This window comes from Dendrobium catenatum, unplaced genomic scaffold (assembly GCF_001605985.2).
Source record: "Dendrobium catenatum unplaced genomic scaffold, ASM160598v2 original_scaffold_51051, whole genome shotgun sequence".
Lineage (NCBI taxonomy): Eukaryota > Viridiplantae > Streptophyta > Magnoliopsida > Asparagales > Orchidaceae > Dendrobium > Dendrobium catenatum.
In genome coordinates this window covers 156488-175820 of record NW_021369505.1, presented here as the reverse complement: position 1 = coordinate 175820, position 19333 = coordinate 156488, and the positions used below count along the sequence as shown (strand labels likewise).

Sequence of the window (19333 nt, the reverse complement as noted above, 5' to 3'; positions counted from 1 at the left end):
TTAGGCTTAATTGGTGAGATTAAGGTTTGGAGGAATGGAGTGTGTTTTTATACCATTAAAAAAAAAAGTTTGTCACCTTTAAATTCTCTCCCCTCAATAATAGAGAATCAAAGAGTGGGAATCATAGAAGGTCTTCACTCCCCTTGATATTGGCTGCCCATATACTTGAACAACAATGAAATCTTGCAAAAAAAAAGAAAATAAATTATTAGCTTTTAAGGTGGAGAGATAAATATGAAAATTTTGGACTAAAAAGAGAAGGGAAAAAAGGTTAGTGAATATTTTTAGAAGTGCCCTTTTATTAATTTCAAAAGTTCATCTTTAGGACGTGGCTTGTAGATTTCAAAGAGAAAAAGATTTAAAAAAGGCAAAGAATCAAGCATTAGTGAGGGATTTTGAGGTGAAAATATTCCTTTCTTCCATATAATTAATATATTTTGAGTATTATCTTTTTTATATTTTACGTACATCATAAAAATAAGATATTTATTAACAATCTAGATCTCTTTCTATTTCACTCAACTCTTTTAATATATAATATGTTATATGAAAATTATGTTGACTTTCTTAAATTGCGTAAATCATATATTTCGTGCTAAAAATGCCTCCATAATGGAGAATGATTAGTCTTAACTATTGCTTAAGTGAAGATTAAATCAAGTGTTATTAAGTATGAACTTGAAAATAAGTTATTGTCAACTATATAATTGAAAGTTGGCTTATGTTTTCACAACCATAAGGTTTAGTATATTTTTCAAGATATCCTCTTAAGTTGTTTGTTATATATAAAACAAATGCTATAATGTATAAGATTATACTAAGTTCATTATTGATCTTAAGAACACTGCATCAACTAGTGCTATATAATTACATATTTGAACTAATCTAGTTAGGCTATATATACTTCATGATTTTCTTCTTTGTAGATTTTTTTAAAGTAATAAAATGTTAAATTTCTTATGCACAGTGAGAAAAATAATGTTATACTTATAGGTTATATATATATATATATATTCCATCAATATGAGAATAGGTGATACTTTTCCAAATTTTATAGAAGATTAATTTGAGAGGTGGTTTGTAGAGCGGAATATATTTGTGGAGTAATGATCAGATGAAGTTGGTAAGAGATTATGAGGGAAAATAGGATTTAGGGTTTAATAGAGTAGGATAGGAAGTATATATTGACATGATTATCCCAAGAGAACTCATCTGTAAATATGTTACCAGCACAAATGACATTATTAAATCTTATCAAACCGAAGTTTATTGGAAAAAAACAATTTCAAAGATTTTTGATGATATAGAAGAGCTTATCTCTTTCATATGCTAGTCATTATAAGGGACGATTGTTCCATGATCTTATTTATGAGATTGAGAGTTATTAAGACTCATAAAGAAAGATGAATGAAAGGGTTTAACTAAAAAAAGTAAGAAGACTTTGCTCTTTATCCATTTTAATTCATGGAAAAAGGAACCCTTTATTTTTGGGGGTTTGCTCGAAAACAGGGAGAATACACTTTGAGTTTTGGATGTAGATATTAAGGCCGAGAGCTAGCCAGAGTTTATCTTATTATTGATGTGGAGTATGGGGAGAGGTATAGAGCTATAGAGCATTAGTCATAAATCTTCTTGACTTTCTTATGTATTGCATGCATGTTGATCATGTGCACACTCATATCTCTAATTATTCATGAATCTTCATACTTATCATATATCATGCATCTTAATTATACTATTACATTATGATAGAACCACATTCATTCTTCAAAATGTCATGACTTATTGTATATGTAATTTACATTCATTATATGTTCAAAACATCTATATCTTTAGCATTCGTGATTTTCTTTTCATTTACAACAAGCATATTGCATACACAATATTGCAACAACTAACATATAATATTTGCATTTATTTTTACTTCTTAATAATGTAATTTCTTATATAATCTTATAATGAAATTTTAATGTTGCTCATATAAATGTGAATCGATATCAATAAATACATTGCGATTTCGCAATCCATATCATTCAATCAAATATTATTGCACATGCACCTAGATCATACTAAATTAGATGTACGAATATGCAAAGAAGATCAACTTAGGCTTCATTTAGGACAAATTTTTATTACTTTTTAAAGTAGCTAGCTTTTTAGTATAAAAATTTCAAGTTCAAAAAATTTTTATATTAAAAAACTTCTTTAGAAAATAATAAGAATGTTGTCCCAAACGAAGACTTGAAAGGCAATATAAATAGTAGCTAATCACCCCATCACCTCGATCAAAAGAAAAAAAAAACCGACACCTTCCCTTAGATCTTTATGCTGATTCTAAATTCTTAAAAAAGGCAATAATGCAAGTACATTGAACATATGCTCTTACTTATTATATAACATAAATTATCACTTGTGTTGCTTCTTAGATTTTGCACTAAGTGAATACTTTAGGGATTTTGTTGATAAAATATTCTTGCCAAATTCCGGTTTTTTTATGGAAAGGGATGCGGGCAGGAGAAATGTGTGGCCTCCACAAATGTTTTTTGGTGCTTGCCACCACAATTTTCATTGAAGATTTGCAAGCTTCAAAGAATATATTCCAAATTGAATAAGAACCTAGCTAAGATTGCCCTATAACTATATGTTCACTTCATAGACCCAAAGCTCTTTCTTACTCAATGAAAATTAGCTTGTTACATAATGAGTCAAATTTGAGGAATAGTAATCCAACTTATGGTCAAAATTAATTTATAATTGTTGCGGACTAGAATATACGTGGCGATAGAGTTAAAAAACTTCCGTCTTAGCATTGTATGAATTTCTAGCACACAAAAAGAGAATAAATAGCAACACCATGATTTTAACGTGGAAAACCCTAATGAAAGGGGAAAAATCATGAGGCCACGTCCAATTGAAAGAGTATAGTACCACTAGTGTTTGCTTGAAATACAAGAGGGTGACTCATCCTTAAAATTTTAGGACAATCAGGTTACAATGAATCTTTTTAGGATTGAAAATCAGTTACAACGTTGAGCAGAGTTCCGGCTTCACTTGGCGATTGTGCGGAGTTTTGGCATCCTTCGGAGGTCGGGCAAAATTTCGGTGTCGTTCAGAAGTTGGACAGAATTCTTCCGTCTGATAGAACTCTAATGTCACATGAGCGCCGGACAAACTCCGGCGTCACTCAGGCGTCAGGTAAAGCTCCGGCGGTGGTCGAGGAGGAGTTATTCCCTCCTATCCTTCTCTTTTGTTCTTCTTCTCTTCTTCTTGCTTGGGTCCCCTCTCATGAGAAATGAGGGGTCTATTTATAGATATTTCGGAGTGACATAGCTTGTAAATAGGTGTGAGATCAGGGGTAAATAGGGAGTGGTCGAATGGACGACCGATTTTGAATCCTTTGATCGTGCACCGTTCATCAGACATTTGAAGGTCTTAATGATCTCAGAATTTGGCGATTTTGGTCTCGTTGGATTCTTCTCGTCGAGCCACTCAATTCGACTATAAGAATGTCATATTTGGAAACCGTTTGGTAACTCGAATTATGATTTAATTGAACTTTATAATAGCGATTCAGGTGCTTGATTTGGACTCATTTGGGCTCGGATTGAGTTGAATTTGGTATCGTTGAGTTCGTATTTCCGAGACGCTTAGTTTGACTGTAAGTTTGCTGAAATCGAAGTTCTGGTCATGATCCCGGATTTAATTTTTGAAGTTTTCAGCTCGATTTTGCCTCGAGATTCGTGCCTGATCAAGATAATTTTTTTGAGGATATATCAATAATAGAAGATGAAATTTCAATTTTCTCTTGAAAAATTAATTGTAATAATGCGAAGATCAGTGTTTATGAAGCCATGGACGTGTTGTTGATTCTTAATGATTTAATGGGATCATACATCCCTGCTAGATAGAGAAAATAAGTTGCGATATCTTGAACAAAAAATTGATCACAATGAGTTATAAAGCAATTGTATTTAAATTTTTTTGGCGGGGAGAGATAGGGCGGGTGTTCAAACTAAGACGACGATAAGGATTCTCAAAATTTTTTTTTTTTCATAATGTACAAAATAAAAGAGGGATAATTCAGTGTAAAATATCTTATATTTAAAATTTTTAAGACTATTAATATTGTTGTATTTAAAATAAATTCATCCAATTACTTTGTAATATTTGATTGATAAAAATGAAATAAATTACTTTTTAATATTTGATTCAATAAAATGTAGAGTATTACATTTTAATTCAATAATGTAAGATAAAACTTTAGGTGGTCTTCTCATGACTGCTTCTCCTCGAGACAGGTGCGCCTGAACGTGTCCACTAATCTATGCAGCCTAATTACACGTGTCACTCACACATTACACCTCACGCCCTATAAACTTCCTCCCTTCCCCAATACAAAGCAAACGAACCCAAAGTATTTAAGTTGATAAAAAAAAAATTCAGAAAAAGAAGAAGTGAAATGGCGTCGACTCAGGACAAGACTGCTTACCACGCCGGTGAGGCCAAAGGCCATGCTGAGGTTTCTCTCTCTAGTCTCTCTCTCAAACAACTAATTTTTGCTCGCTTTATAGGTTATGCTTAACATCGTCTCGAGATCAATCAAAATGCGACACGTCATTTCTTCTCATGGCACTATGGCTCGATAATAATGACGTGACTGTATTTAATTCGCCTCCAGATGTAAAACTACATCTGATATCCACACGGAATAATTTCTCTTACAAATGATAGAGGCTTTGGGATGTTCGATCTTCTTATTGATTTTTTAAAATATTTTTTTAATATATAAATTATTTTAATTAAAATTTTGAACTAAAAAAATTAAGAAAGTTTGTCCGAAATCTGTTTGGAGGATTGCAACTTTTTATAAAAATGATTGTAATAATATTATTTGATGAATCATTTAAAATATATTTAGTCTTCAAATTGTTTGTGATCCGTTAAACACGCCCAGAAGATTGAGGGGTCAGTCGTTTACTAGGATAAATAGTTTTAATTAATTAATATCCTGATTAGCATTTCAAAATTTTATAATATGGGTGGTAGTCATCATATAATATTAGTATTTTATTAGATATGTAAATAGTATAAAATAAAGTGATATGTAGGTAAAACCTCCTAAAATAAAACTAAAGGAATACAAATAAACATAAATTTATTTTTTTCTTATCATCATCCTAAAATAGAGATATTTACATAATATATTTAGTCTTTATTTAGAACTTTCCTATTATATTTTAAAACAAACAGTCTTTTAATACAAAACTTTATTTTTAAAAAAGTATTTGTACTAAAAAATTGTTTTAAAAAATACTAAAAAATCGGTTCCAAATAAACCATCACAATTATAATTAATTATTCTTTTGCACTTGTTGTAATAAGTCTTTTGTGTGTCCAATTCTCCTATAATTTGATCTTCAAGAACAGGTTAGATGTTCTCACAGTACTACAAAGAAAATTGTATATTATCGGGACCATGTCCAACGGAATACATTAATTTTCCGGCAGTTATGAAAATTTCCATAGCTATTTTCCTGCTGTTTAAGGACAGCCAAAATAAGCCCCATAGGAAATCAAAACAGGCCGTTTTCCGATGGCTATAACAACCGGAAATTACGGTTGTCAAAATCGCAAGTAAACCGCCAGAATATTCCGGTGCAAATACCACAAATTAACCGCTAGAATATTCTGGCACTACGGCGGTTAATTGGTTTTTAACCGGCTGCCCAACCGTCGGTATTCAGTGAATTTCCTCATTTCTTGTGGTGTCAAGAGAATGGTCAAAATATTGTACAGTATTCTGCTTAAAAGAATTTTGCAAAAGTAAACTATTTGCTCAATCAAATATGTCCATTGATGAGAACCTAATCTTAAAATTGAAACGAAATCATTAGTTTTCTCTCACATAAACCTGATTCCGTTGTTGCAGGAAGAAATGAGGGAGAAGATAGCAAAGGCGAGGGCGTTGGCGGCGGAAGCTAGACAGAAGGCGGGCTTGACGGCTCAGGCAGCGAGGGACAGGGCGTCGGAGAACGCGGAGACTGTCAAGGAGAAGACATCGGAGACTGCCGAAGCGGCCAAGGAGAATGCAGTCGAGGGAAAGGAGAAGACTGGTGGCTTTCTACAGCAGGTATATATTATTATTCGAAAATATTTATAAGATTTTCATTACATTTTTGTAAAATATAATATTTTTTTACTCATTTGTATATATTTAACATAGTAAAAATAAATTTGGATTCTGATTTATTTATATTATTTTTTATTAAATAAGCTTAATTTGTTCGAGCAGGCTAGTGAGAAAGTGATGAATGTGGCGCAGGGAACAGCAGAAGCAGTGAAGAGCTCTTTGGGAATTGGTGTAGACAATAAGGACAAGGAGACGGCTGCTGGAGGAAATAATATGAGCAAATACTAATGAAAAGATGGAAAGAGCCATTGATTGGAACTTTTATTTGGTTCGGTTGACCGGATGCAAGAAGCATCCGATCGTAGGCAAAAAAAAACGCGGTACCGAGGTGTACCGAGTTTTTCAAAAAACTCGGTACACCTCGGTACCGAGTTTTTTTTGCCAACGACCGAATGCTTCTCTGCATTCGGTCGGAGGACATAATAATTGTTCCATTGATTGTGTGTTTTTTTTTTTTTCCTTCAATGAGAGTACTAAGAGCACACAACTCTCCTTGGCCTATTGGTTGAGAGCTTAGGCTTCCAGCTAAGAGGTCAAAGGTTCGAGTCTATGTGTATGCGTTGTGTGTGTGAGTTTGCCTTAAATGGCCTAAATGTCCCAAAAAAAAAGAGTACTAAGAGCCTTGGTACAAATTTAGAAATATTAATGTTATTGTAACAGATTGTATTATCTTGTTCTTGAATTTCTCCTAAATGCTTTGATTTCGATAATAATCAAGATTTTATTTAAACAGTTCTTTGCTTAATAATTTTGTTTCACTTTTACTTTCTGATCATTTTTTTTTAGAAAATTTTATACTAAAAAAGTGTTTTTTACAATTAGAATAATTATTGTATTTTTACCACTGTTATTTCACAAGCAACTTTATAAAATGATGCAACCGCCTCAAATAAATTTTAAGAATTACTTTGCGAGGCTATGTGCATTGTTCAATATTTGATTGGTTCATCAATGTAAAATAGAATGTGTCCAAAGTCAAAAAATTAATTCTTTAATTTCATAAAACTTTATCAAGCCACTAACTTTGTTTTTCACTCCGGACATGTTCATAGACCAATTCGGATACGCAACGTTACCCAATGCACAGTGCATTGGATGATGTGGCTTGACCGGATTGGCCTCCGGACGCGTTCGTACACCGCACAGAATAATCTCTTATGTGCAACAGTGTAGAGAAATTAGTATAGCTATTTTCAAATTTATTGTCATTCTTTCTTGCTAGACGTGACATACAAGGAAAAAAATATCAATCATGGGAGAAAATTTTTAAAAACTCTGAATGAACATAAGATCAGAGGGTTTAGATACTGTTGTGTTTGATAAGAAAATAAAAGGTTGTGGAGAGACAGAACAAATGCTTACAGTTTTTACATGAATGAAAGTATAGCATCAGAAGTTTGTCGCGCATCCATCAAACATAGCCAAGTAGAGAAAAAGGAGCTGAGTGCATAGCCTTTATGCCTTGTATAATAAGACCAATTAATATTTGGCATGTAAGAGAAAGCCTAAGTGCTAAAGTGGTACCCCAAAGAATTTTTATCAGTCCATGGATCATCTGAGTTTGATAGTTAGAAATGGAGACTACCTTTAATGGCGTCGTAGACAGTCTCAATAAGTTTTGACGACAAAGAAGAGGGATCGAATGGCATGGCTTGCAAAATAAATCATATTTAGAGTGCCACCAATTGCTAATAAGGCCCAACGAACTTAACTGATGTGAAACATGTTAGTTAAAACATTCCTTAGGATTAGCTTATCTAAATTTGTTACTTATGGTTTCTAGAATGCTCTTATTAGCCTATAAATAGACAAAGTATTGTAGTAGGAAATATTATTCTCTTTGAAGCTTTTGAAGCTTGATGTTTATCTTTGTTCCCTGGATTGAAATTTTCTTCTTGCATCCTCTTCTTCCGACGATCCAATGATTATCCCCCCACATCATTAACACTCTCCTAAAAACATGCTGCAATGTTGATATTGAATAGAGACCTACCTTAGCTTATAATTTTTTTTTCCCATGACATCAAATGAAGCTTACATAAATATTCCAATATAATGAAAACTAGAATATTCCAATCTAATCAAAGTAGGCAAGAGTTTTCTAGTAAGATAAATTTAGTGGTTGAAATCTCCCGTCAAAGGAAGTAGATTTTCCCTTCCACCCATTTAGTATTTGATAAATCTTATGTAGAAGATGTTAGAACTCAATGAGATGGAGATGATTAGGGGTGAATAGGGATTCACATATATGTGATCTTAGAATCAATCAAGAGAATCATGATTAGAGTTTAGAATAATATCATGCGAAGCTATGAACAAGAAAAAAAAATGCTTTTTGGGTGATTATGTGAAAGCCAATAGCTCACCGAAGTCATGGAGAGTATCTTTTAAGGAATTTGTATTGATGAGAGATGTTTTTCGTCCAAATAAATGCAAGTCATATACATAAAGCAAGGGAAAATGGTGATTGTTATCGCTAATAATGTATGGTGAGGAAAAGAGTGGATATCCTTCTCATAAGCCAAAAGAGGAGATGAAAAAAAACCTTCAAGGGAATCATTATATATGTTGAGAAGTCAGCTTGTTCATTGCAAGCCTTTATCCAATCAAAATAATAATAAGGGAAAGCCATTACAAAGCATTTTGGATACAAGGAACTAATAGCTAATAGTGTAAAAAGCTTTTTGGATGTCTTGTTTTGCATAGAAATTGTTATTAACTATGATGTATTGAAATTCATAGAATTTTACAAACTAAAATTTGTTGGCAATTGACATTCCGCCCAAAATGAATCCTGGTTGGCTTAAGTGAATGATATAATACAAGATAATTTTTGGTTTGTAAGCAATAATAATTGTTGCGTCCTGGAATATTCACGGCGGTAGAGAAATATATAGTTTAATGTCTTAGTGTTGTACAAAGATTTAGCACGCAATCAGATAAGAGAGAGATTGTAGCGTTCATATATGAAAAATAATTAATTCTAAATATTTATTATAGTCATTTTTTAGGAAATATAATTTTCGTCGGAAATTCCTTCGGAAATAAATTCGTCGGTAAGCTAATCAAAAATTCAGCCGGAAGTCCATCGGAAAGTCTGCCGAAAATGTTCCGTCGGTAATCCGTCGGAAAAGCAACCAGAATTTGTGACGAATTTATTTCCGCCGGAAATTTTGTCGAAAATAAGCTATTTTCTTGTAGTGATAAGAGACACCAAGATTTTTACGTGAAAAGCCCTGATAAAAGAGGGATAAACCACGGGGCCTGGCCCAGTTTAAATGAATCCACTAGTATTGAAGTTGATTACATATGAGGCTCTTCCTTGGGGGAAGAACTTATCTTGATGCACATCTTATAGAGTACATTATATGGTGGGAATACAAACAATCATTGTTGATATGTTTGTTTAGACGGAAGGATTGTAGTCAGTGAGTGACGTAAGCCAGAAGAACCATAGTCGGTGGGCGACGGAGGTCGGAAGGACTGTAGTCGGTGGGCAATGTAAGTCAGAAAGACCGTAGTCGACGGACGACAGAGGTCGGAAGGACTGTTGTCTGACGAAGGAGGTCAGAAGGACGGCGTTAGGTGAAGCCCAACAATGGACATGAATCTAAAATCAGATAGATCGATGTCCGGCAAAAATTTGACAACGGGCAGAAGTCCGACGTCGGTCGGCGCACGGGGAGAACTCCTGCATTAGATGGTATTCGGGAAAAACTCCAGAGTCACTTGAAGATCGAATGGAACTCCATCGTCACTTGGAGGTCGAGCATAATTCCTGCGTCATTTGGAGGTCGGGCGGAATTTCGACGTCACTTGGAGTTTAGGTAGAACTTCTACATCACTTGAAGGTCGGACAAAATTCCTGCATTACTTGGAGTTCGGGTGAAACTCTGGCGTCACTTGGAGGTTGGGTGAAATTTCTGCGTCACTTGGAAATCGGGCGGAATTCTTGCGTCACTTGAAGGTCGGGCGGAATTCCGGCGTCACTTGAAGTTCAAGTGGAACTTCAGCGTAACTTGAAGGTCGGACATAACTCTGGCGTCACTTGGAGGTCGAGCGGAATTTCAAATTTCACTTGGAGGTAGGGTGGAGTTCCAGCGTCACTTGGAGGTCGGGCAGAATTCCGGCGTCACTTGAAAGTTGGGCAGAATTCTGGCGTCACTTGAAGTTCCAAACTTCAGTGTCACTTTAAGGTCGGACAGAACTCCGGCGTCACTTGGAGTTCGGGTGAAACTCTGGCGTCACTTGGAGGTCTGGCGGAATTCCGGCGTCACTTGGAGGTTGGGCGCCGGCAGAATTCTCGTGTCACTAGGAGGTCGGGCGGAATTTCAACGTCACTTGAAAGTTGAGCGGAACTCTGGTGGTGGTCGAGGAGTTTCTTCACTCATATTCTTCTTTTCTCCTCTTCTTACTTGGGTCCTCCTTCCCTCTTAAGAGAAATAATGGGCAATTTATAGTTTTTAGAGAGTGGCATGACCCATAAATAAGGGGAGGATTAAGGGAAAATGTGGAGTGGTTTGGATGGACAGTCGATATTGAATCCCTCGATCATGGACCGTTCGTCAAACATTTGAAGGTCTTAATGATATCAGAATTCGACGATCTTGGACTCGTTGGATTTGTCTCGTCGAGCCACTCGATTCGACTATAAATATGTCATGTTTGAAAACCATTTGGTAATCCAAATTATGGATTGAACCTTTCGAATGTGCTTCGGGTCTTTGCTTTGGACCCATTTGGGCTCGGATCGAGTTGAATTTGGTGTCGTTGGTTTTGTATTTTTGTGAGACGCTCAGTTCGACTGTAAGTTTGCTGAAATTGGAGTTCAGATGAACTCAGATTTAATTTTTGAAGTTTCCTACTTGATTATTGCCTCGATATTCGTGCTCGATCAAGATTATTTTTTGATGATGATTGTTGTCTATTCTGTGCAGCTGTAGAGTTTAGGGTAAAATTCAATAAACATAGATGGGAGACTGTCATTTTTCTTTTTCAAATGTTACAGGTTTCCAGCAGCCAACCGGCGGTTTGGCTACCGGAAACCTTGATACCGGACGACTTATTATAGTGACTGGAAGTTCACTAAAGCCGCCGGTAATTGTTGACGGTTTATCGACGATTGCTGGCGGTATCCGGCAAGACTCCGGCGGTTTAGCCGCCGGAAACCGTTTTCTACGTGGTTTATTCAGATGGTTTTTAAACCGTCGGAAAGCCGCCGGTTTTTTAATAAAACCGCCAGAAAAAATCGCCGATAATGCCTTAATTTCGAGACTTTTGCTACTATGATTTTCTTTGTTTTATTCTTGCTCTGGATGATGATGATCGATTATTTTTGTCCCCTCCATTCCCGTCCTGGGTGGTCTCCGCTTCTCCAGCTCAGGCAACCGGGTGTTTCTTCTCACGAGTGCTACGCTCTAATCAATTCCATGATGTTTTTTGGATATTGCCTGAGTCCAGATAGGTCCATGCATTCCCTTTTTATTTTGATAGTTTGTTAGCAGCACCCTCTTTTGGGCATACTTAGTTGTACTATTTTATTTTCTTTTGTACACTAAGCTTTGTCAGTTTTTTGGAGCAGCTTCTATATGTATTCTATTATCTAGGAATAATTTCAATCCTGCCTTGGAGATTAAGCTTTTAAACCAAGGATGAGATGTCCATAACATTTTAAACTGGAACCTGTGTGTGGGAAGAATCAATGGAGAGTGACCAGAGCAACTTCAGAATTTGTTATAGTGCCCCCTAGCAGAATTTTTTAGAACTTGATTCTTTCTAGTTGGATTTTGGGCAATGCTGCAGTGGTTATTCCTGCACAACCCAGCAACTCATGGTAGCTACCTCACTTGATCCATCGTTTATGTTTTTTACAGCTCTAATAGTGCACGCCTGTGTGCTCATTTGGTCCGAGTCTCTTCCTGACTTTACTGATGTGTTTTTTTTGTTTAGTATTTTCGGCATTTTCAAGTCTTATTACATACATTTTATCTTGTAGAGCTATGCCCTTTTTCCTTTTTTGCTTTCAGCTTCCTTTTTTTCTCTTATTACTTCGCAGAATTGAGCTATATAGTTCCTGTGCAAGCTCTTGAACTTGCTAGATAGGAGAAATTATTTTGTGCGGATGTCGAATGTAGCTTTATATCCGGAGACCAATCAGAATGAGCCACGTAAATAATAACGGTGCGGTATCGATCTGCGGTACCAATGTGACTCATTTTGATTGATCTCCAAATGACATTCGCAGAATAATTTCTCGCTAGATAAGGAATAGTTATCTAAGCATTTCACAGTGTAAAAAAGAATAGTCCCAAAATTATCATAAATGAAGCCTAAGTGTAAAAAATCTCAACTACGTGGAAAAAGCTCTTCCACCGGCCTCGGCTTTTATCCGCCACATCACAATATGTAAAACAATTCCAGGATAAGATAAACAATATTATCATATAAAATCTTAGGTGTAAGATATCATATCTACGGATTAGCTGTACATCACCGACCAAGACACCGCCTTCTCACTTCTCCCCCCATCGACAGGTGCCCTTCAACGTGTCACCTTATCCATGCAATCAAACACACGTGTCACTCATACATTACATTTCACGCCCTATAAATCTCCCTCCCTTCTCCTTCACCAAGCACTAAATTTACTCTTCAGAACTCTAGCAGAAGATCAAGAAAAAGAAAGCAAGTGACAATGTCGACTGGTGACAAGGCTGCTTTTCACGCCGGCGAGGCCAAAGGCCAAACTCAGGTCTCTCTCTCTCTCTCACTCTGATGCTTCACTGATTTCTGTGCTTCGAAGCTTAGACTTCCTTTGGGGCTGCATGTTATTTTATTATTTTTTAAGATAGCATTTTAGTACTAATATTAACAGCTCTATACTAGAAAGTTGCTTTGAGAAGCTGTAAGAATGCCGTCCCAAACTAGGCACAAATTATTAAGTCCGGTCACTTGATGTCCGGACATCCAATACAGACACGTCACATCACCCAAATACATCAGGACCCGGTGTTTTTTTATTGATTTCACCGTCTGGATTGGTGTCCGGATGAATCCGGACATTGGACGTAATAATTTGCCCCCAAAGTAAGCTTTAGACTATTTTAGGTGCTTAATTTTAAAACCTGATCCCGTTGCTGCAGGAGAAAACGGATAATTTGTTCGGAAAAGCTTCGAACGCGGCTTCTGGAGCTAAGGACAAGACGGCAGAGACGGCGCAGGCGGCAAAGGATCATGCAGTAGAGGGAAAGGACAATGCTGGTGGCTTTCTACAGCAGGTATTGTTATTTAAATTTATTCATGATTTTAGTTACTTTCTTGTAATATACTAAGATATACAAGTAGATCTTTAATTTTGTTGATGAATAAGACAAATTTGTTGCATGCAGACTGGAGAGAAAGTGAAGAACGCGGCGCAGGGAACTACCGACGCTGTGAAGAACACTTTGGGAATTGGAGAGGAAAATAAGGGAAACTAGTTAGCTTCAGAAGCTCGGCTTAGAATGGCATCACATTGAATCTCGATTTGTTTCTGTTTGCTCTAACTGTTCTTGTCTTGTTGCTTTGATTGTAGTAGTAGCTAGTAGTGTCATCTTCCATTGATGGTTGTTTAATTTCAATGTGTAAGGTCTGCAAGTACTGAATTATGGATTATATTATTAAATAAAGTGATGGCAATTGCTTTTTATTGTTTGTTGTTCACTGGTAAGTGCATTTTAATGGCGCAGAAGTTTGATCGATCATTTTGTATTAGCTACTTGCATTTCGACAAATAAACAAACGAACCAGCAGTGGGTTTAGGAGTTAAGAGCTTTGAACTGGAAAACTGGCATTGGGTTAAGATTTTACTTGGGACAATTTTTAGCTTGTCAAATTGTTGTACTAAAAAAATTTTTTTGGAAAACAAAAAATATAGCTTCTCAAATCAAATGAAGTCGCCTTTACATTATCTTTTATAACTATGAAAATTACATAGTTAATTCTTCGACTTAGCTACAAAACACTTTTTCAACTTGTTTCAAATAGATAGATTTGTTTTATTTAATCTAAAGTTTATCATTATCACATGCAATAAGAGGCCTATAGTTAGTTCTGTTTTCAAGTATTAGTGGATTACAAATTTTTACCAAATGAATCTTTAAAATATTATTTTAAACTCGTTTTTCTTTTAGTTAGATTTGAGAGATATCATGCATGTGTGAAGTTTGATTGAGATTGTATTATGTGATAGAGGGGTCTGAACTCTTAAAATCCATTCATATATCATTCTTATGATAGAGGAGCCTGCGCATTAATTTTAGAAATCAATTTAGGGATTTAAAGCTATTAATGTTTTACATTCAAAACAAAAAACTTATATAAGCTTGAAATTTCAATTAAATTATTAAAAAAATAATAATAAGAGAAGATATGGGGCGCCAAGACCCACCACCCAAAAATGAGATAAGAGTACAAATAGATTAAAAAGATTAGTTTTGGATAAGATTAATTGTATTGAAAGAGGGCACAATTCATAACAAAGCAAAAGAAGCTACCAGCTTGCAAAATAACTTACAAAAGCACAATTCCAAAGACAAGTTTAAGCAACATATAGCACACATGCAATCAATAGAACTATAGAAACATCAACCATGCTATTAAAAATGAATCCAAGACTTATGTTCACGATCTAAAGCCTGCAAGATAATGAGAAGCACAGTAGAAAAAAAGGATCACAAGCATCATCAAAAAGGGCACAGAATAGCCAAAAAATCACCCACTATATAACCAACCTCACACAACAATTCACAAGAAGCAACCATGCACAACACCAAGCCAAGAATAGACCCACTAACAACCAAACCCATAAAACCTGAACCGACAAGAACAAAAGTCACAAAGCTCAGAATAAAAACCAGAAAGACACCAGCACCCAGGATTCCTAGAAATGACCCAAAATAAAGAATCTAGGCCATCAAAGTCAAACCAACCCGCAACAAACAAAGCAACCAACAATGAGCAAGACCCCATTAACAAGAAAACCCAAGCCCAACATAACTAAAAATTATAAGTAGGATTAGAGTAAGCTTTAGATATAGTAAATCAAATCTACATTCATAGTACTTGAAATTATGCACAGATTTTTTATTTTTATTTTCCTTAGTTTTCCTGCCTATAATTGGAGAAACCGTCTTTAATAACTGGAGAAATCATCATTACCAACTTGCACAATGTTCAAATCAATATCATGCATCCTAAGAGCCATTGTCAAGACCTGCCTCAACCTCCCGAACACCCTAATTGACTAACTAATCACAACGGATCAACCAGTCGGATTGATAAATGTAATTATCAATTACATTGAAATATAAATGTTGCTTCCCAGGCCACACCCAATTTTAATAACACATAGGAGAACATGATTTGTTAATTATATGCATCTTATTAGAAACATCCAAAACACTAGGAATATTACCTTATGTCTCCTGATCAGGATCATGAAAACCATTAGCATCTAAACTAGAGGCCACATTTAACATGTTTTTACTGACCCGATGATTTACAAAACACTTTAAAGATAAAACAGTTTGTTGATTACCAGAACTATTAATAACAGGAGCCAAAAAAAAAAAGTTTAACAACTATAGTATTAATAAAGCCCACGATATCCTCAACAATGACATTAGTATTAATATGAGGAGCTAAACAAATGTTTTCCTTAGCTACAATATTCACCGGCTTGGGATTATTCATTGATTCATTTTCTAAATGAGGGTGAAGGCTAAAACATTCAATTTAAATATGGCCCAATGTTTTGCAATGTTCATAAAAAGGAAGAAATTTCTTCATCTCAACATGTTGAATATAACCAATTTTTCAGGCCCAAGCCAAACGCTTTCGGGATATCATTTGGTGATATCTAATTCCATCAAAATATGAGCAACTAAGGGACAAGATCCATTCAACGTAGCATTATCAATTTTAAGCGAGCGATCAAATAACGATCCAAAATCATGAAAGATACAGGGAGAAAACAAATGGGGTCGCATAGTAGGGAAAGAAATCTAAATAAGGATGATGGAGGATTCCACAAAAATGTCAAAAAAAATGTAACCATTTGATCAATTTCATAAAACAGTTGTTGACAAAGTAAGAGTGATGGGCAAAAATTTTGTTTTAATCCATATCATTCATGAGTTTAATCAACACATGCCTAGGATGCAAAAGGGTAACCAAGAATTCACCGCTAAGCTTAAAACTAAAGAAAAATTTTCGAATTGAGTCCATAGCAGGCTTGCAACTAGGAAATTTACCAATCAATGCAAATTCAAAGGGGGCTGCAAAAGCCAGAATCTCATCTTCTGATATCTAAAGCGACAGCTACTCACGATGGGTTGTAGTTTTAATATTAGAAAAAAAAAACCGCCGAAGAGGAAGCACTCGATCAGGCATCTATAAAAGATCTAGAATTTTTTGTCATTTTAAAAGACCTGGATCATTCCGCCAAACATGATTAACTGCCATTCAAACTATATAATAGTCGAAGGTGGAATAATCATGGGAAAAGAAACAAAACCATCCGAGAAAATTACGTAAAAGTAACCAAGAAGGAGATTAAAACAAACATAAAAGATTGAGTCAACTTCTTTAAATGCAGTGTTACAAGTGGAAAGCACCATGAGAAGATCTACTTTGACGAGGGAAGGCGGCTAGGGCCTAGCAGAGTGAGAGGAAAGAATAAAGTCTCTCTCTCTCTCTCTCTCTCTCTCTCTCTCTCTCTCTCTCTCTCCCTCCCCGCCTCTAACTTCAAATATTTTCTCTCACAATGTTTTAAATTATTTCCTTAATTTGAATGGTGTCTTGACTTATGTTAGTTCTTAACTTGAATGGTGTCTTGACTATTGTTGGATCTTAACTAAAATTTCTCTAAGCAAACTTGATCTTGTAATCATGAAATATGTCATAACATGCTAATTCTACAATTGTGCCAAACTAGCATCAAAATTTATTCATTTTATCCATGATAACAAACTTAACATATTGTCGCTTAATTAAAGCGCATAACAAAAAAAATTGCAAATAAATGTTCAAATTCTTTATTAAAATTTGCACTATATATATAAAACCAAAATTTATCAATACCCAAACTACCAACACTTTATATATTTTTATAATAATAATATATTTTTATTTATTATAAATTAATTGTATTATTATTTCATGTGTATCTACTGTTTATGATTATAATAATTCTTATTATTATTTTAATTATAGATGTTTTTTATTATTAGGACTCTATTATCATTATTATATTATTATAATATTACAAATAGTTATTTTTATATTTAATAATTGTTTATTACTGTTTAGTTTATAATATTTTGACTATTTTAAGTTTATTATTATTATTATTATTATCTTAATTATTTGAAAATTATTTTTAAATTTTTTTTTAATATTTTAAAGCTTTGAAAAATCATATCTTTTTCATTTCAAATCAGATTTCGGCGTGCGACCCCTCATTCTTTTTAGAAAAATGTGAATTTTATTTTAAAATTACTTTCAGTATTTGATTTTTACTGTTCTGACAGATTTCTATCTTAGAGCATTATTTGATTATTTAAGTATTATTTAAATAATTATTTTCAAATTAAAAATTATTTTAAACATTTTTCAAAACCTCGATCGGGTGGTCAGTGAATCTCCCCTATAGCTATGTAGATACAAATTGATTTATTTTAAAATATTTTATTTTTCAAAAATCTATATATTTATAAGTATTTTTAAATTACTTTAAAACTATTTATATTTTAAATCCTAATTTTGGGAGATTCGCTTTCATAAAATTTTAAACATAGATTGTATATGTGAAGAACAATCATGGGGGAGTGGATTAGTGAATAGTTGAGTCCCAATCATTTACTAATCCCTTCATTATGTACATTTACTTTTCTTTGTCATAGTTTGCATGTGTAGGATACACCATCATTTAGTTTAGACTCTCCTAGATCTAAGGACATGATGTGTTTACTATTTTTGTGTGTTACCATGCATTTTAAACTCAAGGGTTAGTTCAAAAATTCACTTTAAATCCCTACAACGTAGTGACACCCTAAGGACAATAATTAAGGACCCGTCTAACGAACTTAGAAAATTTTTAGAAGCTAGGGTAGATCCCGGATTGACATGAAAATTTTAACACTTAAACTTTGAGATTGAACATTCCAGAATTTTCTAGGAATTTTTAGGGCTTGTTAGACTCCTTTACTAACCAACCCTAATTTACTTGTTAAGTATGGCCCCAAAACCTTCTAAAAATTACAATAAATACATTTCAACTCAGAAAATTACCTACCATACCTTAAATTGCTTAGAATCTGATCTTTGATCTTAGATAAATAGGGCTCCTTAATTTGACTTTAGGTTGACCCGGCTCCTTAATTTTACTTTAGGTTGACCCTTAATTTAACATTGGGTGAAAATTATATTTTTTCTCCTAATAAATCATTAAAAATCTCAAATTTTTTTCAAACACTTGGGAATACCTTCTCAGGTCATTTCAAACTTTTAGGGGTGATTCCAATCAGTTTGGAGCTGATTTGGATCAAAACTATAAAATCAGCCATTTACTAGATAATTCTTTTAATTGCATGATCTTTAAAAATTCATAACTAATTATAAAAAAATTCACTTGCATTAGACTTTTATTAGGGTCTAGTATTTATTAAAAATATTAGGAGTACATAAACTAACATAAATTAGAAAGTCAACTTTTTGGTCAACCTCTGCTTATAAACTAAGCCCCGAAACTTAGAAAATTCATAACTTTGTCTATAAAACTCCAAATCAAGTGTACTACCTGGATAACTACTCCTCTTAAGGTCTAGTATTTACTTAAAATATTAGGAGACCCAAACCTAGCCTATTTCCCATAGTGTCCTTTTAGACCCCCTCAGCCTAGTACCTAGAAGGACCTGGGATTCTCCAAAATGGGCTAATACAATTTAAACCTCAAATATTATTATCCTAAGCATTTAAAACTTATCAACAAATTAAATTAATTAAAATGGACCAGAATCCACTAATATTTAGACTCTAACTAAAGTTTTCTTTTCAGTCCTCCAACAAACATGAACTCTAGGCAACTTTAACTAAGTACCTAAC

General features: G+C 34.3%; 1 protein-coding gene across 1 annotated transcript; it reads left to right on the top strand.

Moving 5' to 3' along the window:
* The first annotated feature begins 4459 nt into the window (after nt 1-4459).
* Nucleotides 4460-13714, top strand: LOC110116055 (late embryogenesis abundant protein 1). The gene is made up of 7 exons (XM_028691703.1): nt 4460-4519; nt 5930-6130; nt 6293-6407; nt 11199-11385; nt 12827-12941; nt 13333-13467; nt 13579-13714. The coding sequence occupies exons 1-7, from the start codon at nt 4460-4462 to the stop codon at nt 13666-13668; spliced, it is 903 nt and encodes a 300-aa protein (XP_028547536.1). The 3' UTR covers nt 13669-13714.
* Nucleotides 13715-19333: the final 5619 nt, after the last annotated feature.

Excerpts from the sequence above, each read along its gene's own strand:
- LOC110116055 (XM_028691703.1), top strand. The coding sequence starts at position 4,460 with ATGGCGTCGACTCAGGACAAGACTGCTTACCACGCCGGTGAGGCCAAA. Across the intron at positions 6,131-6,292 it reads CTGGTGGCTTTCTACAGCAG|GCTAGTGAGAAAGTGATGAA; the intron begins GTATATATTATT and ends TTGTTCGAGCAG. Across the intron at positions 12,942-13,332 it reads AGGCCAAAGGCCAAACTCAG|GAGAAAACGGATAATTTGTT; the intron begins GTCTCTCTCTCT and ends CCGTTGCTGCAG.